This window comes from Thamnophis sirtalis, unplaced genomic scaffold (assembly GCF_051295495.1).
Source record: "Thamnophis sirtalis isolate CommonGarterSnake01/CBP01778 unplaced genomic scaffold, rThaSir2_p1.2 scaffold_14, whole genome shotgun sequence".
Classification (NCBI taxonomy): domain Eukaryota; kingdom Metazoa; phylum Chordata; class Lepidosauria; order Squamata; family Natricidae; genus Thamnophis; species Thamnophis sirtalis.
Window position 1 is genome coordinate 19,235,138 of NW_028261394.1, and position 24,285 is coordinate 19,259,422.

General features: G+C 47.3%; 1 protein-coding gene across 1 annotated transcript in view; it reads right to left on the reverse strand.

The window, feature by feature from the left end:
* The window catches only part of GRID2IP (Grid2 interacting protein), a 93,745-nt gene that overhangs the window by 46,076 nt on the left and 23,384 nt on the right, over positions 1-24,285 (reverse strand). The window contains exons 2-6 of the mRNA XM_087729255.1: positions 8,385-8,642; positions 6,672-6,757; positions 3,694-3,763; positions 3,407-3,501; positions 306-489 (exon numbers count right to left, since the gene is read on the reverse strand). Of these exons, the coding sequence (XP_087585381.1) occupies positions 306-489; positions 3,407-3,501; positions 3,694-3,763; positions 6,672-6,757; positions 8,385-8,642 (693 nt within the window). The remainder of the gene's footprint in view (positions 1-305; positions 490-3,406; positions 3,502-3,693; positions 3,764-6,671; positions 6,758-8,384; positions 8,643-24,285) is intronic.

Sequence of the window (24,285 nt, forward strand, 5' to 3'; positions counted from 1 at the left end):
TCTAGACGTTGGCTGGCCATGGTTCAGACCGGTTCAGCTGAGTAGGTAGTCAGTTGGCTGGCCATGCCCCCAAACCGGATCTATCGGCGGCGGCATAGGTGCCAGCTTCTTGTTTTTTACTACTGCGTATGCACACTCCCAATTCGTGTGTGCGTCTGAAGCGCATCCCTGAGCGAACCAGCAGTAACAGAAGCCGGAACCCACCCCTGGCTCAGTCCCAACACAGAGCCTAAGCAAGAAAGAGTACAAGGGAGCAGAACCTGGTGAATCGTTCCCTTGGATGGACGGAATCCCCATCACCTTACCTGTGCTGGAAGAAGCTCTCCAGGGCTTTGCAGACAGTGTAGCGCTCCGCTGGTGTGAGCAGATGTTCCAGCTGTTGGTGGAAGGTCCTTCCTTGGATCTTGATGCTGGAGGGCAGGATCTCAGCGACCCACTGCAAGGAGGTGAGAGCTGAGGAGGAGCTGGGTGCTTCTGAGGACTCACCATCTAGGCACAGGAAGCAAGCCTCTCTTACAACAGAAGACAAAGTTCATTGCAACAAATCAAGAGGGCCGAGAAGGCATCTTGTGCACTGGGCCTTCTGGCCTGCACATTCCATGCTGTGGGGAAATTGGGGGGAGGGGATTACTCCATATAATTATGGAGTATGGTGCATGGAGCTATTCAGCCAGTTCTATTCGGTCTGGGCAAACAGGTAGCAGTGGTGGCGAGAGGCTCCACCCACCCGCCCGCACATCATCACATCCTGTTTTTGAGGCTTTGCGTATGCACAGGACGTCCTGCACAAGTGCGGAGGTGGCGCATGTGAATGAAGTGAGTGTGCATATGTACGCACTCACATTTGCAAACCGGTAGCGAAGATAAGTTGATTTCACCCCTGGTATGGAGATAGATAATCAAAATAACATTCCTTTCTGAGAGAGTCAAGGACGTTTGGCCCAGCACCTTGTGGGGTGTGACTGGGAGGCATCTCCAGTTTTGGACGGTGCTTGATTGGGCCATGGGATGGACATGTGGGTGCTGGGCAGGCACTTGGATTTTCGTTTTGGGGGGGAACCTGGAAGCTTTCAGATTTGGGTTTTCCCAGATGTGCCAATAGGACATCTCTAATAAAATGGGATTTGGGGGAAACTGAAGCCTCGGGGACGTCTTTCGTTGGGGGTCTTACCTGGAACCCTGACACTGGCACTTAAATCTCTGCAGCCTATAAAAGTGTGTCTTTGATTTTATGTGAAATATGTGGATTGTTTCTTAAGAAATTTCAAAGGGAACTTTACTATTACAAGTAGTCCTCGACTTATGACAGTTCGCTTAACGACCGTTCAAAGTCACAACAGGACTGAAAAAAGTGACTAATGGCCGTTTTTCACATATATGTCCATTTCAGCATGGGCACTTGAGCTACATTCGGATGCTTGACAACTGACTGACTCACATTGATGGGGGTTGCAGTGTCTTTTGAGCTCATGGGATTCTCCTTTTGCGACCTTCTGACATGCAAAGTCAATGGGAAAGTCAGATTCACTGAACAACTTTGCTTGTCAGAAGGTTGCAAGAGGGGAATCACGTGACCCTGGAACACTACAACCGTCATAAATATGAGTCAGTTGCCAAATATCCGAATTTTGATCACATAACCGTGGGGAATGCTGCAATGGTCATTAGTGTGAAAAAAGGTCATAAATCACTTTCTTCAGTGCCACTATAACTTTGAACGATAACTAAACGAAGGACTACCTGTACATGCTCAACAATGCAAATATATGATTTTCCAGTAAGGATTACTTAAGATATGTATGATAACTCTCTAGTTCGTTGATGCTCAAATATATCCCTCAAAACATCTGTAATATTCCATCATGCTGCATCAGATACAGATACAGATTAACGGACTTGAAAGGGACCTTGTAGGTCATCTAGTCCAGTGGTCTCCAACCTTGGCAACTTTAAGGCCTGTGGACTTCAACTCCCAGAGTTCCTCAGCCAGCTTTGCTTAAAGTTGCCAAGGTTGGAGACCACTGATCTAGTCCAACCCCCTGCTCAAGCAGGAGACCCTACACCATTTCTGACAGGTGGCAGTCCAGTCTCTTCATAAAAAGCCTCCAGTGATGAAGCTCCCACAACTTCTGTTTCACTGGTTGATTGTTCTCACTGTCAGAAAAGTCCTCATCAATTATTCCTTGTCTGGTCTTCAGGTGCCATGGAAGATAGCTTGACCCCCTCCTCTCTGTGGCAGCCCCTCAAATATTGGAAGACTGCTCTCATGTCTCCCCTGGTCCTTCTCTTCACTAGACCAGCCATGCCCAGTTCCTGCAACTGTTCATTGTTATGCTTTAGCCTCCTGTATCCGCATCATCTTAGTTGCTCTTCTCTGTACTTTTTCTAGAATCTCAACATATTTTCTATAGTGTGGTGACCAAAACTGGATGCTGTACTCTAGGTGTGGTTTTACTAGGGCTTTATAGAGTGGTATTAGTACCTCATCCTTAGATAGTTTCTCTTCTTAGAAAGTTTCTTTTTTAAGCTCCATTTTGGTCCAATTTTGTGATTGTTCTAGGACTATAATGATCTCCATTCCTTGTTCATCCAGTAGAACAGCCCTTTTATTTTTCCCATGGGATCAAACCATCTTTCCCGAGCCCATATAAAGAAAATTGGGCCTAGTGCCATGTTGGCTCTTCCATTTATATGCCAATAACAGTAAATGGCATGTCTGAAAACAAAACCTGTAAAGACATTCCCATTTTGTAACTGGGTGGGATTCAAAATTTTTAGCAACCGGTTCTCTGTCAGGTTGTTGTGGCAAGGGTGGGCATGGTCTACTTGGCCTTCTGCACAACAATGGGGGGAGGGGCATCTTCACACTCCTCCTCGAGCCTCTGAGGGGGCAAAAATGACTTCCCCGGGCTCCAGAGGCCCCCCGGAGGCTGGAAACGCTCCCATCCTGGAACTTCCAGGAAGCCCATTTTTTGCCCTCCCAGAGCCTCTGCGTGGGCCCTGCACTTTCCTGGCATCCAAAAAGGGCTGCATGGAGACTCCTGGCGTAGGGGTGGGGGTGAGGCAAGCCAGTCCTGTAAAATTAGCATCTGGTTCGTCTGAACCGATCCAAACCGGCTGAATCCCACCCATGCTTATATACCGATTTACAGTGCTTTGCAGCCCCCTCTAAGCGATTTACAGAGTCAGCCTCTTGCCCCCAACAATCTGGGTCCTCATTTTACCCACCTCGGAAGGACGGAAGGCTGAGTCAACCTTGAGTCTGGTGGGATTCAGTCTGACTGGCAGCCAGCAGTCAGTAAAAGTAGCCTACAGTACTGCATTCTAACCACTGCACCACCACGGCTCTTATAAAGATGAAGAAAGCAGACTAACCGTCCGAGATTATGACCAAGCCTTTGCTTACCACTGGAAAAGCTAACAATGCCTTCTTCAACCACAAGGGTGGGCATTGCCCCACTGCCTTGGAGCATGGACACCACCTTCTCATGGGAACAGTTCCTGCGGAACAGAACACAGGATCAATCGGGGACAGAAGCAGCACCAAGAGGGCCTGTGAGAATACGGGTGGGCTCCCCAGATAGGGGAGCCGTTGGCGAGAGTTGAAAAGATGTGTCCAAGCCAGCTCAGGGTCAGAAGGACATCAAACCCCAGAGATAATTGTGGGGGAAAGCAAAGAAGCTGCTAATTCACCTCATATCCAGGCCATTCAGGAACAAGATTCTGTCACCAGCTTTCAGGGATGCTTTGTCAGCTGGGCTCCCTGCAAAGACAAAACAAACAATCAAACAAACCCACCAAAGCAGGGGTCTCCAACCTTGGCAACTTTAAGACTTGTGGACTTCAACTCCCAGAATTCCTCAGCCAGCAAAGTCCACAAATCTTAAAGTTGCCACGGTTGGAGACCCCTGCACCAGAGGACTCCAACGCTGCTTTATTTCCAGAATCTGCCAGGGTCACGAAGGCACATCTCTCCTTTTGGCTGATTCCTCCACTCCCAAGATTTTAGGCAATTCCAGCGCCATCTTTTTTTGTATAGAATCACAAGATCCTGGAAGGGGCACCCTCACTAGCTATCAAACCAGATTATGTACTATCTGGTGACCAAACACAAATCTTTCATTGTTTGGGAATTGATTTGATGGTGTTGGGACCCTACAGGACATCTCTACTTCCCATTATCCCTCATTCTGCAAAACAAAAAATAGTGCATCCTGAGAAGCCAGACTCCATTTTGTAATGTTCTGAGGTAACCGAAACATCTAGAAGAATCCAGCTTAGTTTGCGACATATGTTCTTCCAAAGATAAAATCTACATCCCATACATAGTGTTGAAAGAAATATCCAGGTCCAGTTCCAAGCTGGGATAAAGACACTGGAAACATGGAGGCTGATTGGAAAAATGGTTTAATGATGAACAGAACCACCAAGCACATGTGATTCTGTGTAGCTGACCACATGGAGTTGAGAGAGGGTGGCTTTTATACCTTCTTTTGGGCTTTGCACTTAAGCTTCCTGTTCCTGTACAAGAACATGTATTCAATTGGCTGTTGTCAGATTCCCATGGGCCCATGTACAAATCCTAGGCATTTGCCTGAGCTAAGTTTGGTTGAAGTTTGGGATGATGCAATGAAGGGGCTTGTTGGGCAATTCCCATTGTGGCTGAGGGCTAATCTTACCTTTGTTCAGACCTTGCTGTGGGGAATTTGCTTATGAATAGAGCTATCTCTCTCTATCTCTTAAGTGCTGGCATATGCTGTGAGTTATTAAGGAAAGTGTGGGCTGCTTTCTTCCACATCATCCAGGAAAATATAATATTCTGCCTTTTTTTAATATTTCTGAAAATATTTCATTCTTCTAGGGGAGGGGCAGGTGCTAACTTTCTACAATAGCATCGATATTTCACCTCATCCTGTTTTTAATAAGGTATCAAGATCTACATACACTGCCTGGTTTATTAAAGGATAGGAGGGTTTAGCTGCATGTCGAACTACACGCAGGGTAATATGTAGTGAGGACAGAACATTCTCAGTTGCAGAGAAGGAGACTTCTCCAATATTCATGCCCTGCTCAGGTTGAGAAACAGCCCCAAAGTGGCAATACACTCTCATGCCTAGGATGTTGACTCCACCAATTTTGCTCATCAATTTCATGGCCCCTGGCCTCATTCACAGGGATATGGGGGCCTGAGTCCAGAAGGAGGAAGTGGTCTTGCCAGGGAGGAATTCTTACTCCGTGTTCCCACCTGGTGCAAATATACACAACCGGAAGCCACCTGTAACTACCAAAAGTGGTCACGGTAGGTAGCGTAGTTTTATTTGTGTAGAGCAGCAAAAAGGATGAAATCCGTAGGAGAACATGATAGAATTACTTAAACTTAATTGAAATGAACAGGATTTCACTTGGATAAAATTAAAATTGAATTAAATCACATTTTATCTGTGTTCTGATTGCACCCCTTCCCTTGCCCTGGCTGCATTTCCTTTGCAGAGACAGGTGTCAGGCCTGCAGCCATCTTTTCTTTTGGATCTTTGGCCTGCCACACTTTCTATTATTCTACTATGCATTTTCTATTGTGGGAAAATGGGAGGGGGGATGGTACAGAGTTAGATGATATGTAGCCATAACAAAATTCTTTCTAAAAAGCCAAGGTCATCCTTTGTCTTTGTACCTCTGCACCTGACCGGAACTGGATGGGTGAAAGCTGCCAGCATGGCAGTGGAAGATTGGACCATGGGATGGACTTGTGGGTGTGGGGGCAAGATCTTGAACTTTCAACCGGGTGGGGAAAACCGGGAAGCTTTCAGATTCGGGTTTTTCCAGATGTGCCAACATGGCTCTCTTCATAATTGGAACTTTGAGCAATACTTTGCCTTGGATTCTGATTTAATTTTCGATGCTATTTGGAACCCTGACATTAACCTGAATCTCCATTAAAGTACTTCACCAACTACCCCAAATTTCAGGGTGTTGTCCAGGGTCCTGAGCCCCAGCACCAGGGGTGGGTTTCTCGCCCCGTTTCAACCGGTTCGGTTGGAATGGGGCCGGCGGCATCCTCGTGCACGTGTGCAGCGCACGCATGCGTACTAGCGTCTGTGCGATGCTCCAGCTGCTCCTGGAGGATCACGCAGGCGCTGTATGCGTCCTGGCCATGCGTGGAAGCGCAGAACTCGTCAAAACCGGGTAAGGAATGCGGGCGGACGGGTGGGCCCTTCACCTTTCCCGGAAGTTACTTACTTCCGGGTTCGCTGACCAACCGGTTCGCGGGGACCACCGCAAACCGGTTGAAACCCACCCCTGCCCAGCACCAACCCGAACCCGGGCGGTGTAAAGACTCAGGGAAGATGGAGGTGACAGCAGGTAGATTAGGAGCACCCAAAGGAGGGGACAGAAAAGTCAAAATAGTGACCAACACCATATAAATTAATCTGTTCTTTCACTTGCTGGAGTGACCCCTGGATTTCATTCAAAGGACAAGCGCACTCCTAAAACATAATTGAGTGCTTCTGATCAAGACATGTGTCAAGTAGTCAATTTGGTGAAGAATTCACAATCATTGAAGAACACAAAGGTATTTCTAAAATATCTTAACTCCAAGCGAGGTTTGGGCAGCCTTGCCAGGTTTGCCTTGGAAATGGAAATCTTTGGCAACCAATGTGGGTTCCTCTTACCAGGCAAGATGGACTCGATCCACACAGGGGCATGGCCACGTAACGTAAACCCAAAACTTCTACTGCCCTTGTAGACACGGACGGTTCTGTGGAAGGAGAGCACATTGTAGTCCTCACATCAGAGAGGGAATCCCAAAGGAGCAAAGCAGGGCCTTCTCTCCCCATTCAGTGTCCGCAGAGATCTCTGAACCGCTTCCCTGCCTCTCTTGACACAGGTGTTTCTCAGCCTTGGCCATTCTAAGATGGCTGGACTTCAACTCCCAGGCTTCCCCAGCTGGGGAATTCTGGGAGTTGAAGTCCACCCATCTTAAAGTGGTCAAGGTTGAGAATAGCAATAGCACTTAGACTTATATAGCGCTTCACAGTGTTTTACAGCCCTCTCTAATGGGTTTACAGAGTCAGCCTCTTGCCCCCAACAATCTGGGTCCTCAAGGTGGGTCCTCACCCACCTCGGAAGGAGGGAAGGCTGAGTCAACCTTGAAACGCTACTTTACATATAAAAATCCTTTCAAACTGAGAATCTTTGCAATTCTGTCTTTGACTGGCATGTTACACTGATCACTACTCTACCAGACATTAAAAAAAACCCTAACAATCCTTTTGCTATGCAGTAGGATTTTGTCTTTCATGTTTGCACTTCACATTCAAGTCTTCAGATTAAGTTTTCCTAGTCTGCCCCTGCTCACAATACTCCAAGTATGTATAAGGTCTCCTATCTATCTATCTATCTATCTATCTATCTATCTATCTATCTATCTATCTATCTATCTATCTATCTATCTATCTATCTATCTATCATCTATCTATCTATCTATCTATCTATCTATCATCATTATCTATCTATCTATCTATCTATCTATCTATCATCATTATCTATCTATCTATCTATCTATCTATCTATCTATCTATCTATCATCTATCTATCTATCTATCTATCTATCATCTATCTATCTATCTATCTATCTATCTATCTATCTATCTATCTATCATCATTATCTATCTATCTATCTATCTATCTATCTATCTATCATCTATCTATCATCTATCTATCATCTATCTATCTATCTATCTATCTATCTATCTATCTATCATAATTATCTATCTATCTATCTATCTATCTATCTATCTATCTATCTATCTATCATCCATCTATCTATCTATCTATCTATCTATCTATCTATCTATCTATCTATCATCTATCTATCTATCTATCTATCTATCTATCTATCTATCTATCTATCTATCTGGCACTCTGTGTGTGTGTGTGTGTGTGTGTGTGTGTGTGTGTGTTCCAGCATAACTCTGGAATGCCTAGAGCAATTTCAACCAAACTTAGTACACAGATGACTTACTCTCTGGAAACAAATGCTGTGTGGATAAGATACCCATAACACCCTTTGGTGTGTGTGTGTGTGTGTGTGTGTGTGTGTGTGTGTGTGTTCCAGCATAACTCTAGAATGCCTGGGCCGCTGAAATGAAAAGGACTATTAATTATATCTATAGTGTCAAGTCACAGTATTTTTGACAGTGATAGTGGGCATTTTGGATTCAAGTTCGGTTAAGATGTAGCCTGTTGTGTCTTAAAATGGCTTCTACTGTACAGCACAGTGGAATTGCCAGGTAACGGCTTCACAGTACTCCACAAGGGGGCTCCCTCTTAATACAGGATTGGGATAAATACATACCCGGGAGGGGGTCTTCCCATGTCCTTACCTGCAAGCTGCCCCCGTCCCCACATTGCTGCCAATCAGGGTAGTGGACTTTCTCAAGCTCAGGCAATTCTCCTCCTGGCTCCGGGGCACTGAGCTGGCCCGGGTGGAGACCAGCAGCCGCTCGTGGTGGTCTTCACTGCGGCTTCGTCTCAGGCGGTTGGCCGGCTGCTGCTCCCTCTTGGCTCGGCAGAGCTTGCTGATGAGACTCTGGGACACCACCTCATCAAAGCGCTGCCGGTGTTTCCTGGGGATGAAGATCCTGGGAACATGAGACCAGACCCGGGTTAGGGAAGGGGCAGGGGTTCACAGATTAACAGATTAACAGAGTTAAAAGGGGGCTTGTAGGTCATCTAGTCCACCACCCCCCGCAGGAGACTCTGCACCATTTGTGACAGATGGCAGTCCAGTCTCTTCTTGAAAGCTCCCACAACTTCCCGAAGGCAACTTTTGTTCCATGGGTTGATTGTTCTCACTGTTAGATAATCTCTCCTTATTTCTAAACTTAATCTCTCCTTGGTCAGTTTCCATCCATTATTCCTTGTGTGGCCTTCTGGTGCTTTGGAGAATAGCTTGACTCCCTCTTCTTTGTGGCAGTCCCACAAATACTGGAAGACTGCTATCCTGTCTCCCACTAGACCAGCCATGCCCAGTTCCTGCAACCGTTCATTGTACGTTTTAGCCTCCAATCCCCTCATCATCCTGGTTGCTCTCCTCTGCACCCTTTCCTGAGTCGAACATCTTGGCTGCTGCTCTCACAAAGACACATAATCCAAAGCAGCTCTTAGAGAAGCTCAGAAGCATAAGAAGAACACACAAAGAATGGTTACAGGAATTAGGTAACTCTAGTCTAATGAAAAGAAGGACGGGGGGGGCATGATAACACTGTTCCAACATTTGAGGTGCTCCTACAAAGATGAGGGGTTCAAGCTATTTTCCAAAGGACAAAAGGCAAGACGAGAAGCAATGGATGGAAACTAATCAAGGGCAGAAGCCACCTGGAACTAAGAAGAAATTTCCTAATGGTGGGAGCAATCAGCCAGTGGAACAGAAGTTGCCTTCAGGAGTTGTGTGTGCTCCATCATTGGAGGCTTACAAAAAGAGACTGGACAATGATACAGGATCTTCTGCTCGAACAGCGGGTTTGACTAGAAGACCTCTGAAGTCCTTTCCAACTCTATTATTTTATGTTGTACTGTACATCCTTTCTTCTCCCGGACACCAGCAGTGTCCAGCCTGCGGGTTCGCCTGCATGGTGATCTGGCCACCAGGTGGATGTGACCCTCGAGGTTAGCCGAAGAAGAGCTAGCTGCTGGCACAGAGATGGGGCGACAATCTTGAGCCTCAGGTTGTTTCCAATCTCAAGCAGGAAGCGCAGAGAGTTTGTGTATTGGCCCATGTGGGTAACGCTGAAGTTTACAAAATGGTTGCAGAACATGGCTGAACTCCCAGATGGTGATGGTGGGGTTTCATTACAGCCTGACAGCAAAGTCAGCTCCATGGCCCCTCATCCATCCCATCGCTGAAGGCATCATTGTTGGTTTTGCTGCATGGGGGGTTCATGCCCAGGCCGGCCCTTCCATCTATGCAGAACAGCTGAGCACATGGCGCTACTTCTTCAGGGCTGGGCAGGGGATGTTCAGGGCGTCTATCACTCACAGCCCTGGCAGGTGAGTGAAGCCTCTAATGCACTGGTGAATTTCATTTTTTTACTGCAGGTTCTGTGGCTGTGGCTTGGTGGGCGTGGCAGGGGAAGGATACTGCAAAATCCCCATTGCCTCCCGATGGGACTGGGGAGGCAGAGATGGGGTGGGGCCAGCCAGTGGCGGCATTTGCCGGTTCTCTGAACTACTCAAAATTTCTGCTACTGGTTCTCCAGAACCTGTCAGAACCTGCTGGATTTCACCCCTGCTCTAATGTCTGGTCTCCAAGAGATGTTCTCGAGGGAAACATAGCGCAAGTCATCTCTACGAGCAGAATGGGAAAACTCACCACAGTCAACTCACTGGGGCCAATTCGCCATGGCCAAATCACCAGGGGCCATTTCAACTATTCAATTTAATTATTTAAAATAATTTTTAAAATATTTTATTGTGTGTCATTTACATTTCATTTTGACCCTCATTTCTTTAATGATTCTATTCCACGATTGCTTCGATATTAGTGTAATTCTTGTTCCACGGTGTGTAGGCTCTGACGAGTTGGCTGCGGTGGTGAAATTCAATTTTTTTTACTACCGGTTCTGTCAGCGTGGCTTGGTGGGCATGGCAGGGGAAGGATACTGCAAAATCTCCATTCCCACCTTACTCTGGGGCCAGCCAGAGGTGGCATTTGTCAGTTCTCCGAACTACTCAAAATTTCCGCTACCGGTTCTCCAGAACCTGTCAGAACCTACTGGATTTCACCCCTGCTCCACCCTCCCCCAGAGATGCCCTTGCAAGCTTTAAAGGCTAAAATTGCTTCACCAACACCTCTGGCTACTGACAAAGACCTGCCCACCAAAACCCAGTCAAGGGCTTAGCTTAGCTTGTGGTGAAAATCACCTCAAGTCATAATATGATTTCTCTGGCTATGCAGACAAAACAATTATGTTAGATCAGTGATGGCGAGTGCCCAAACAGCCTGAAAACGACCCAGAAATCACCACGGCAAACAGCCTGTTTTGGGGGTGTTTTCCAGCCATTTTCCGGTGCTCTGGAACCTTTGAAGACCTGCTGGCCAGCGCACATGCGCACCAGAAAACAGAAGAGCAGCTGGCGACAGCGTGCATGCCCACAGAGAGGGCTCTGTATGCCACCTCTGACACCTGTGCCATAGGTTCGCCATTACAGTGCTAGACTAACCTGAGTTTAGTGTTATGCAGGTTGCTACTAGGTCACTGGATAATGGACACAACTAAGCAGTGGTGGGTTGCAGGCAGTATGCCCCAGTACGGGCGTACTGGAGCCTGCCCGGAGCACTGGATACCGTTCCATTCTGGTACTCCGGAGGGCCCACCCACCCGCCCGAGCTCCTTACCTGTCTTTTAAGGCTTCCGTGCTTCTGGGCATGCGCATGGCGCATACATTGCCTGCACGACACTCCGCGGAGCTGCTGGAGTGTTGCAGAGGCTCACGGAGGCACTAAGATGCATGTGTGTGTTGTGCGCATGTGTGCACACACTGCACACGTCCGTGTGGACGCCGCCAGGATCCAGAACCCACCACTGCAACTAAGCCACTATGTTTTATACTTCAATACCTCAGACGGCTGGCTGTTAAACCACCAGAGACCCTTCTCTGGAATTTGAGACTTGCCCTTTCTTTGTCACCATTCCACCCCTTGCCAACCTCCAATGCTCAGAGGGCTTCTGAGCGTATTTGCTGGCAGGGCTAATTACTTAAAAAGACACAGATCTTCCCTGGCTCCTTTGAATGTTGTGTTTTAGTACTTTTTGTTATCTCACATTTTATTTTTTTTCTGTATTTGTCTTTCACTCCCCTTCCCTTACTATTGTAAGCCGCCCTGAGTCCCCTCAGGGAAAAGGGCGGCCTATAAATGTTAAATAAAATCTAAAAAAATCTAAAATCCTTTACAACTTTCACGCGCACAGGCTGAATACTCCCACACCCACCCACATGCTTGTCAGCGGCTGCATCCCCCATAAAGATTTCCTCGTGAGGAAATCCCCCCTGCGGCTCAGAACCAATGTTGCAAAAAAAAATATGCTGCAAAACCAGAGCAATGAGGCCAGATCATCACAGGGGTACAGGGGTGGCACCCTGCTCATGGGTCAGCCCAGGCCTTATGTGGCAATAATGTATCGGCATTGTCCCTCTTCTGCCACTTTCTGCAAATAGAACATGAAATGAGAGAGTTGGAAGGAACCTTGGAGGTCTTCTAGTCCAACTCCCTGCTTGAACAGGAGACCCTAGACCATTCCAGACAAGTGGATGTCCAGTCTCATCTTGAAAGCCTCCAGTGATGGAGCCCCCAAGACTTCTGAAGGCAACTTCTGTTCCATGGGTTGATTGTTCTCACTGTCAGGAAGTTTCTGCTTGGTTCCAGATTACTTCTCTCCTTGATTAGTTTCCATCCATTGTTTCTTGTTTTGCCTTCAAGTGCTTTGGAGAATAATTCCCCCACCCCCTCTTCTTTGTGGCAGCCCCTCAAATATTGGAACTCTGCTATCATGGTCCTTCTGTTCTCTAGACTAGCCATGTCCAGTTCCTGCAACCGTTCTTAATACGTTTTAGTCTCCAGCCCCCAACTGAACAAGCAGAGATTCAGCGTGGAAATAAGGAGGAATTTTCTGACACCGAGAGTAATCAACCAGTTGCGGGAGCTTCATCCCTGGAGGCTTTCAATAAGAGATTGGACAGCCATTTGTCAGAACTGGGGTAGGGCTGTGATGGTGAACCTATGGCACACAGAGTCATAATTGCCAGCAGGCCAGCCGTCAGCTGATTTTCAGCCTTCCAGAGGGCTGGGGGCAGAGGTGAGTTCCGCCAGCTGCTGCTGCCGGTTCACTCAGTGGCATGCTGAGCACACACAGGCTTGATATGCGCTGTGCGCACAAGCGCAGTAACACTAAAATTGCTCTGCACATGTGCAGAAGCAAAAAACAAGATAGCAGTGCCTATGGTGCCCCCGGGAAAACCGGTTTGGCGGCATGGCAGGTCTGGGTCACTGACGGTTGCGCGACCCAGTCTGCCAAGTTACTACCATTTTGGTTGAACTGGTCCGATCTGATAGGAACCCACCACTGGCTGGGGGAGGCCGTTTTTGACCTCCCCAAGCTTCAGGAACGCCTCCGGAGGCTGGGGAGGGTGAAAACTCCCCCCACTGCATGGTTGTGCACGCATGTGCGGGAGTCACATGTGCATGCCTAGGTGGGTGGGGCGCATTGAATTGTGAGTGTGGGCATGCACGCACAATTTTGGCACGCCTTTACAAAAAGGTTCGCCATCAAGATGGAAGGGAGAACGAGAGGAGGAGAGAGGGTAGGAAGGGGAAGGGATAGAGAGTAGGGGAGAGATAAGGGAAGAAGGAAGGGAAAGGAGACGAGGAAAGAAGAACGTAGGGAAGGGAGGGAGGGAAAGGAAGAGGGGAGAGGAGAGGAGAGGAAGAAGAGGGAAGAAAGGTAGAGAGGAGAAGTGGAAGATGGAAGGGAGGAGAGAAAGAGAGAAGGAGAGAGGGTAGGAAGGGGAAGAGGAAGAGAGGAGGAGGGGAGAGGTAAGCAAAGAAGGAAGGGAAAGGAGGAGGGAAGGAAGTAGAGAAGGGAGGGAGGGAGAAAAGAAAGGGATTTATTTATTTATTCATTTGTTTGTTTGTTTGTTTGTTTGTCTTGTATGCCGCCCACTCCCGGAGGACTCCGGGCGGCTCACAAAAGACAAGGGAAAGGGGGGAAACGAGACAAAGACAACATATTAAAAACAAAATCAACATTCACAATTTCCGTGGAGGTAGATGCTTCTCAGCTCCCCCCAGCCTGCTGGAACAGCCAGGACTTGGTGGCTTTGCGGAAGGCCGGAAGGGTAGTAAGGGTCCGGATCTCAACAGGGAGCTCGTTCCAGAGGGCCAGAGCTGCAACAGAGAAGGCTCTCCCCCGGGAGTCGCCAGCCGACATTGGCTGGCAGATGGAATCCGAAGGAGACCTAACCTGTGCGATCTAATTGGTCTGAGAGAGGTAATCAGCAGGAGGCGGTCTCTCAGGTACCCAGGTCCAATGCCATGTAGGGCTTTATAGGTAGCGACCAGCACCTTGAAGCAGATTCGGAGACTAATAGGTAGCCAGTGCAGCTCGCGGAGGATAGGTGTAACGCGGCTGCATTCTGGACTAATTGGAGTCTTCGAACACTCTTCAAGGGCAGCCCCATGTAGAGCGCATTACAATAATCCAGTCTTGAGGTCACAAGGGCATGAGTGACTGTCTGAAGGGTCTCCCGATCCAGGTAGGGTCGCAATTGGTGCACCAGGCGGACCTGGGCAAAGGTCCCCCTGGTCACAGCCGACAGATGGTGTTCTAAAGTCAGCTGTGGGTCCAGGAGGACTCCCAAATTGCGAACCCTCTCTGAGGGGCGTATAATTTCGCCCCCCAGCCTGAGAGATGGAACAGTTAGCCAATCTTTGGGAGGGAACATCAGAAGCCACTCGGTCTTGTCTGGATTGAGTGCCAACTTGTTTGCTCCCATCCAGACTCTAACAGCCTCCAGGCACTGGCACATCACTTCTACTGCTTCGCTGAGTTGGCACAGGGCAGACAGATACAGCTGCGTATCGTCTGCATATTGGTGATACTTAATCCCGTGCCGGCGTATGATCTCACCCAACGGCTTCATGTAGATGTTAAATAGGAGGGGGGACAGGACCGAACCCTGCGGCATACTTGAGGGGCCTTGGGGTCGATTTCTGCCCTCCGACCAACACCGACTGCGACCTGTCCGAGAGGTAGGAGGAGAACCACCGCAAAACGGTGCCCCCCACCCCCACCTCTCGGAACCGTCGCAGAAGGATACCATGGTCGATGGTATCGAAGGCCGCTGAGAGGTCAAGAAGCACAAGGATAGAGGGGTGACCCCTATCCCTGGCCTGCCAGAGGTCATCGATCAGCACGACCAAAGCAGTTTCCATGCTGTAACCAGGCCTGAAACCAGACTGAAAAGAATCTAGATAATCGGCTTCATCCAAGGACCGTCGGACTTGCGAGGCCACCACTTTCTCAACAACCTTCCCTACAAAGGGAAGGTTGGAGACTGGATGATAGTTGCTCAAAATGGCTGGGTCCAGAGACAGTTTCTTCAGGAGGGGTCTCACCACCGCATCCTTTAGGAGGGGTGGGAAGATTCCCTCCTGGAGAGAGGTGTTCACAATCGTCTGGATCCAGCTGCGTGTCACCTCCCTGCTGGTCGAGACCAGCCAGGAGGGACACAGGTCCAGTATACAAGTGGAGGCACTCACTGCTCCCATGGCCTTGTCCACTTCATCAGGAGAAGCCCGTTGAAACTCAATCCATAAAGCATGCTCAAGACCCTCCCCCGGTACCTCGGCTGGTATCGTGCAATTGGAGTCCAGCTCTGTCCGAATCCGAGCAACTTTATCCGTCAAATACTGAACAAATTCCTCAGCTCTACCCTGTAGAGGGTCACCCGCATCCCTCCCTTTCAAGAGGGAGCGGGTTATTCTAAACAAGGCGGCTGGGCGCGATTCGGCGGATGCAATAAGTGCGGCAAAATGCGAACATTTCGCCGCCCGTATTGCCACGAGATAAAGGCTCTAATAAAGGCTCTCATCAGTGCTCGGTCTGACTCAGATTTACTGGCCCTCCAGCGGCGCTCTAGGCATCTCTTTTGGCGCTTCATCTCCCGGAGTTCCTCGGTGAACCAAGGAGCCCTCCTGGATCCGCCGCCTCGGAGAGGTCGCAAAGGCGCAATCCGGTTTAGAGCCCCCGCCGCCGCTGTATTCCAAGCAGCGACTAAGGACTCCACCGGATTGTGGATGATAGTGTCAGGTATTTCTCCAAGCGCCATCTGAAACCCCATTGGGTCCATGAGGCACCTGGGGCGGAACCACCTAATCGGTTCCTCCTTCCTACAGTGGGGGATTGGCTTCCGAAAGTCAAGCCTCAGCAGGAAGTGATCAGACCATGACAAGGGCAAGGTTTTAATGCCCTTCAACTCTAGATCACATCTCCACTGCTCTGAAAGAAATACAAGGTCAGGTGTGTGACCCGCTGAATGAGTCGAACCTCGAATTACTTGGGTCAAGTCCATGGCTGTCATGGAAGCCATGAACTCCTGCGCCCCATCAGAGCGTTCACCAAGTGTAGGCAGGTTGAAATCCCCCAGAACCATAAGCCTGGGGAACTCCACCGCCAACTCGGCTACTGACTCGAGGAGCGAGGGGAGGGCTGTTGCAACGCTGTTGGGAGGTAGGTACATTAGCAACAGGCCCACTTCACCAACAAGGTCCGGCTTCATCAACAGGGACTCACACCCGACAAACTCCGGAGCAGGGATCCTACGAGGAACTAAAGACCCTCGGACGATGACAGCCACTCCCCAACCCCTTCTTTGAGGACGCGGCTGATGAAGCACCTGAAAACCTTCTGGGCACATTTCAGTGAGGGGGACTCCTCCCTCTGGGCCCAGCCAAGTCTCAGTAATACATGCCAGGTCTGCCCCCTCGTCTAAAATTAGGTCCCGGACAAGGGGAGCTTTGTGAACCACAGACCTGGCATTTAGCAACAACAGCCTGAGACCAGGGCCCTGACAATTCTCGCCACCTGGGCCTGGAGTGGAACTAACAGGGCCGGAAGGAGGGATCTCTGTGATGTAGCGAACCCTCCTTCCCCGGTAATGGCCAGCCCTGAAGTTCCCGTCATACCTGCCCCTCCCCATAGTGACCATAATGCTCCAGCCCTCCCCCGCTACCATAGACCCCATAACCCCTCCCACAGCTCCTGCACCATCCAGCAGGCAATCCTTAACACTCATTCTGGGACGGGAAGTAAGTCTGGGCCCCTACCACTTCTGCAGTGGCACTCAGTGGAGGAGACACCAGGCAATACTCTCAACCCTCTCATACACACGCAGCCACTCACCCATGCAGTCCCCATGAAATAACTTAAACACAGAAAATACAACAGTATGAATTTTTAAAAAGTGGGTACAAACATCAACCAAGCATACCATTCACACTACATTCCTAAAAAATTCGCGGAGCACTGCACTAGTGCGATGTAAGACAATGGTGTGCAGATGGAGGGCGAGCTGCTCCGCTCTTCTCCCCTCCTCTGAGTCCTAGAAGAGCTTCCCAGGCCACAGGTCCAAAGTCAGTAGCATATAAAGTGGCTGTAAGCAGAGAGGGCACAGGATAAGAGTCCGGTATTGGTAAACAGCAGCTTTCCAGTCCTAAGCCCTCCAGATCCAACAAGCAATTTATGGCCCCCATGTCGGGGGGTAGTTCTTCTCCTTCCCCTAAGATTGAGCAGGGTCCAGAATCCGGGGGGGGGGGGGAGAGTCTGTGGGGCCAACGTCTGGGACTGGCCCGAGCTGCTCCAGAAGACGGGGTAAAGGGCGCCAATTCCTACAGAGCCAAGTCCTGACCCCTACGGCTGCCATCATCTACCACTCCTAGCCCTATTCCAACCTTAATTATCCTACTACTAAACCTAATCCTAACCTAAAGCTAATCCTAATTCTAAACCTAAACCAAAAACTAACACCAACCCAAACTAAACTCACCCATTCTAACCCTACACCAGCCTAATCCTAATCCTAACCCAAGCGTAGCCTAGCCCTAGCCCCCACACTAACTCTACCCCCAACCCTAGCCACGACCCCAACCCCCGGTCTCCACTAGCCCTGCCCCAAGGCTGAGAGCACCCACAGATGGTACAGTCTCCAGTACTTATACCTAAATCTATATCTAATCTATGCCTAAACTATATCCTAAATCTATATCTAATCTATGCCTAAACTATCTATAAACCTAAACCTATACCTATATATCTAACTAAATCTACCTAATTAGCTGGAGCTATGGCAGGCAGCAAACAGTCAGAGGGAGGGCAGATAGAATGACCAGAGCAGATGGCCCCAGCCGAGGCGAAGGAGAGTCAGTGCTGGGTAGGGAGATGGTAAGGCTCCCCGGTAATGGAGAGGGACAGGAGTGGTATCCGAAAGGCTGCGATGGAAAAAAAGGAGGGGGAGGCGTCCAGGCCTCTCACAGACTCAGCAATGGATGATGTCAGCACGGCGCCACCATCTTCGAGGAGCGAGGGAGAAGAAGATGGTGTCAAAACAGGTGAGGGATGATAAACAAAGCAACCCAAATGGAATATTATAATTCTATAAATGGAATGACAAATGTATAAGAACCATGAATTAAAAAAGAATAATAACTATTTGAATGTATACATATAATTGTATATAGAGAACAAAAAATATATATATTTAAAAAAAGAGGTTCGCATCGCTGGTGTAGGATCTCCTGCTTGGGCGGGGGGTTGGACTAGATGACCTACAAGGTCCCTTCCAACTCTGTTAAATCTGTTAAATCATTCTTGTTGCTCTTTTCTGCAATAAACCCTGCCCTTCTCTCTGCATTGCCACCCATTCCACATTTCCCACTCCCAGTTTAATATTTTTTACCCTGCACATGATTAAAATATCTTCCAGCCTGGACGCTCCCTGACCAATCACTCAGCCTAGCCTACTTTACAAGTTGGCTGTAAAGACCCCAGGATCCAATAATCCCCTTAAGGATCCGTTTGAAGACTGAGCTGTATCAGGGGTCGGGAGAAATGCTTGGCCTACACAATGCATCCGTTTCCTTTGGCAAAGAGGGCAGCGCGATTTTACCTGCTGCTGCACTGATCAAAACTTGAGGGAAGGCAGGAAGTCCTTGGCAGAAGACAAAAGGCCTTTTGTGTTTTTGTTATGACCTCCTCGCTTCTCTGAAGATGGACGGCTCCAGGGGGAGGACAGTGCAAAACTGCCTCTTTCTTTGGTGCAAGGGTGGGGTTCTCTCAATATGTATATGTGGTATCTATAGAAGCCAATGGATTTCTGAAAATGACCTTGCACCAGGCCCCCTAAAGCAGTGTTGGTGGCCTCTCCGACCCCACACCCCTCAGCTGGCTCCAGTTGGAAGGAATCCCCACTCTCCGCATATCCCTCTGGATCACAGTCAAGTTCCTGAAAACTTTCTCTGCCATTCAGAAGGAGGAGGTACCTTCCTCCAACTGAGGATGGGAGTGGGGCACGAAAGAGATTTCAGTTCCATAGACAATATTTGCTTTAAGTGGAAGAAGGATAAGATAGGTTAGGATAAGATAGGATCAATGTTCCCTCTAATTTTTTTTCCGTGTGAGCGGAAAAGTATAGTGTTTGAGCAGCACATTTTCATACCTGAGCACCTGGATTTTTTCCATAGATGTCACCCAAGACAACGAACTTAGTGTTATTTGAAACTCAATTCTACCATGTAAATATCCATTAAGTAACGAAATCTCCCTATACAGGTAGTCCTCAATCTACGACCATCATTGAGCCCAAAGTTTCTATTGCTAAGGGAGACATTTGTTAAGTGAGTTTTGCCCCATTTTACAACCTTTCTTGCTACAGTTAAGTGAATCACTGTGGTTAAATCAGTAACCTGGTTGTTAAGTCAGTCTGACTTTCCTACTGACTTTCCTTGGCAGATGGTTGCAAAAGGTGAGCCCAGGACACTGCAACCATCATAAATATGAGGCAGTTGCCAAAGATCCAAATTTTGATCCTATGACCATGGGGATGCTGCAATGATCATGTGTGAAGAACAGCTGTAATTCACTTTTTTCAGTGCTGATGTAGCTTTAGTCATTAAGTGAACTGTTGTAAGTTGAGGACTATACTTTCCCCCTTACTATCCAATAGTCTGCAGTGATATTAGCAAGTTATGAATAAATTACCAACTGATATAGATTAGCAATTGGAGCACTTAAAGAAGCAAACAAAGAGGGGAGAGGAAGGGAGGGAGGAAGGAAAGAAGGGAGAGGGAGAGAGAGACAGAGACAGAGGGAGAGACAAAAAAGGAAAGAGGAGAAAGAGAAAAAGAAAGGGGAGAGGAGGGTGGGAGGATAAGAAAAAGAGGCAGAAAAAAGAAAGAGAGAGAAAGAGGAAAGGAAGAAAGAAGGAAGGAAGGAAAGAAAAAAGGAAGAAAGAAAAGAGGAGAGGAGAGAAGAGAAGGAATAGAGGCCAAAAAAGCAAACAAGGAAAAGTAGGGAAAAAACTTTCACTGGAAAACACTATTTTTCCATCAGTGCAAAACTTTCCTAAACAAGGTTAATTTTCTGGATTTTGACTTTCCGGTCCAGGTGGACCAAGAAGCCTTTATTTTCTTTTTCTAAAATCAAAATCTGCAGAGCACCAGCTCAACTCCCCCTTCCTGCGAAAAAAAAGTGGCTGTGTCTTGAGGGTAGTTTTGAACCAGGTCTCTTAAATCCTAGTCCAGCGCCTTAACTATTAAGCCCCTCAAGGAATGTGTAAAATAGCCCTTCCTAGGGCTTCGTCCTGTTTTTTGTCAGAAGTAAACTCTGGTAACAAATGGGGAATTATAATAACCCCAATCAATTTTGCTTTCTGTAAACTGTGTCTCAAATTATTAAAATGTCACTGCCTGTTTTATAATTTCAATAAAATTGTTAGAGACACATGATTCTTTCTAGCATGATTTCATACAAAAGCATTTTAAAGGTTTTAATGTGTTATTGAGAATAAATAAAGATTAACATTAGGCATAGAATTATAAAGTGTGAGTGGATTAAAATAGAATTCAACTATTATCACAGTCCCTTCCTACCACTGTATGGCTCCAAGGTGCTAAGGCACCCTTATGTATTGTAGATCCAAAATGAAAGTCTCTAAGAATATGGGTTATTGTGAGGGGTATTTTTTTCTCTTAAGTTTTTTAAAATTAAAATTTCCTAATTGGTGCGTAAAATATGTTGCAAAGCAAGTCTCCAGCTTCTTCATTTCTGCATTCTGAAATATTTTTTCCTGTGTGAAAGCTATTCATAAGGTTGGTTTTATTCCTGAATATCTAGTAAATAAGCTTATATTTCTCCTATATTCTGAAGTTATACCAATCTTCTTGTGTTTTAATTTCAGACATAACATTTTTGTCTCTGATTGCATTGAAAAACAGAAGAAACAGATAATGTTAGAAAACTTGGGAGTCCCTATTCGGGCGGGGGGGGGAGACGATGCTGCTGCGCCCGGGACCCCTCCTGTCCCTCGGGGCGGCGCTGATGTCTCTCTTGTGGGGCGGGGGTTGCGGGGAGTTCCTGGAAGCGAGGAGGTGGTGGGGGGAGATAGCCAGGGTCTGCGTTTGGATCTTTCTCCCGGCCTCCAGCTCTTTCCCCAGAAGGAAACGCCTTCCTTCCTCCGCGTTACGCTGAGCCTCGTTTAAAGGCTGCGGTTTTGAGCTCAGGCAAGATGGGAACAAAGGGGGGGGGCGGGTTGCACAGAGCTTCTTCAGCTCTGACAGGATTGTGGGGAATGGGAGGATTTCTATGCCTTGCGGACAGCTGGGCATTTGCATCCCCCACTTCCTAACTCCTCACTGTTGCAGCCATTGCTGGTCCAACACGATTTTCCTCCCCTGGGATGGCAGCGGAGCCCCGGGGCTGCTTCTTCTGCGTCCGCTGGACTGTGGGGCTGGGAAGGGGGTGGGAAGAGCGGCGGGGCTGGCTGTGGCCGGTGGTGGCAGGCTGGTTCGCCTCCTCCTCCTCCAACAGGCAACAGCACTGCCGGATCCAGTTGTAGCCGCCTGCAAAACGTTTCCTTTACAGAGTTTCTCTGCGCGGCAGATAGAAACTCTGCGCGGGGCTTTCTTGCAAGGTGCGCGGCCGCGCAGGCGCGCACCTTAGAGGGAACAGTGGAGGAGGGTGGGAGGATAAGAAAAAGAGGCAGAAAAAAGAAAGAGAGAGAAAGAGGAAAGGAAGAAAGAAGGAAGGAAGGAAAGAAAAAAGGAAGAAAGAAAAGAGGAGAGGAGAGAAGGAATAGAGGCCAAAAAAGCAAACAAGGAAAAGTAGGGAAAAAACTTTCACTGGAAAACACTATTTTTCCATCAGTGCAAAACTTTCCTAAACAAGGTTAATTTTCTGGATTTTGACTTTCCGGTCCAGGTGGACCAAGAAGCCTTTATTTTCTTTTTCTAAAATCAAAATCTGCAGAGCACCAGCTCAACTCCCCCTTCCTGCGAAAAAAAGTGGCTGTGTCTTGAGGGTAGTTTTGAACCAGGTCTCTTAAATCCTAGTCCAGCGCCTTAACTATTAAGCCCCTCAAGGAATGTGTAAAATAGCCCTTCCTAGGGCTTCGTCCTGTTTTTTGTCAGAAGTAAACTCTGGTAACAAATGGGGAATTATAATAACCCCAATCAATTTTGCTTTCTGTAAACTGTGTCTCAAATTATTAAAATGTCACTGCCTGTTTTATAATTTCAATAAAATTGTTAGAGACACATGATTCTTTCTAGCATGATTTCATACAAAAGCATTTTAAAGGTTTTAATGTGTTATTGAGAATAAATAAAGATTAACATTAGGCATAGAATTATAAAGTGTGAGTGGATTAAAATAGAATTCAACTATTATCACAGTCCCTTCCTACCACTGTATGGCTCCAAGGTGCTAAGGCACCCTCATGTACAGGGCGGGGCATAACCTTTTCCTAGGGGGTCACAGCAACACTTGTAATAACAACACAAATAATTCATACACCATTCGAAAGCCCATCAAAAACTGAGTTTATTGACACGATTTAATAGTCAGTATGACCACCATTAGCCCTTCGAACAGCATTCAAACGAGGTGGATAAGAAGACAACAAATCTTCAAACAGTTCCGTTCGATTTTCCAGATTTTTCAACACAGTTTCCAAATTCATTCTCAAAGTTTCAAGCGAATATCGATTTTGACCTTGCTCCTGAATCATCAGAGCTTCCACTTCATCCTTAATTATGGCCCCAATGTTCTCTGCCGGATTGAGATCTGGCGAATTTCCCGGCCAGACGTCATTGCCCCAAAATTCGACATTGTTTTCCTTTAACAATTGCTGAGTCGCATTTGCACGCATGCAAGGAGCTTTGTCATGAAGAAAGACAGCCTCACCAACCACCAAGACATTGTCTGGATCACTGAGAAATGGAATGACATTCTCCAATAAAATTTTCTCACGGAAATAACTGCCATCCCAGGATTCCCCTTTATCCTTCAAAACCCAATGCAGTTTCTTGGCTGTGAAAATGACGAAAATCCCGATGCAAGTCGGATTGCGAACGATTTGTCGATATCGTTCATGTTTGGCGATGTCGTCGACGTCTTTAGCCCAAATTCGATCGTTCTGGAAATTCGGTTTTCGAATGGCATAAACGAAGAATTCGTCAGATGGCGCCAAATGAAGAAAATCTTCCTCGGTCCATTCAGACAACCAATCGCACAACCAAAGCCGATCTTGAACGTGTGTTTGAGTTTTCAATGGTTTGCAAATGACGTGGAATGGCTTCAAACCTTCTCGTTCTCGATATCGGCCGATTGTCCTTTGATCAACTCGTTTTCCACGAATTTGAAGGATTTCTTGGGCCACTTTTCGGTTTCCTTTTCGTTGTTTGCGACTGCCAGTTGCAATGATGGCTTTGCTTTCTTGGGACAGTTGCAGAGGACGCCCTTCTCCAAATTTTGTGAAACATTCTTGGGCTGTTTTGTTCCAATTATCAGTAACCCAATCCGGATGACGTTTCAATTTGTTTGCAATCCATTTTCGATTGATAAACGTCGCTCCAGCATCGCGAGCCTCTCGAAAGGCAATGCATTTTATTCTGTCAATGATCCTTTGTTCTTCCGAATCGAATTTTCCAGCCATTCTTAAAGCAAATTTAACATTTAATAGCTCATTCAATTCAGTTTTTTATGGGCTTTAAAATGAGGTGTCGCGGAAGTTGTAAACTGCTGTCGATCTTGCTGTGACCCCCTAGGAAAAGGTTATGCCCCGCCCTGTATTGTAGATCCAAAATGAAAGTCTCTAAGAATATGGGTTATTGTGAGGGGTATTTTTTTCTCTTAAGTTTTTTAAAATTAAAATTTCCTAATTGGTGCGTAAAATATGTTGCAAAGCAAGTCTCCAGCTTCTTCATTTCTGCATTCTGAAATATTTTTTCCTGTGTGAAAGCTATTCATAAGGTTGGTTTTATTCCTGAATATCTAGTAAATAAGCTTATATTTCTCCTATATTCTGAAGTTATACCAATCTTCTTGTGTTTTAATTTCAGACATAACATTTTTGTCTCTGATTGCATTGAAAAACAGAAGAAACAGATAATGTTAGAAAACTTGGGAGTCCCTATTCGGGTGGGGGGGGGAGACGATGCTGCTGCGCCCGGGA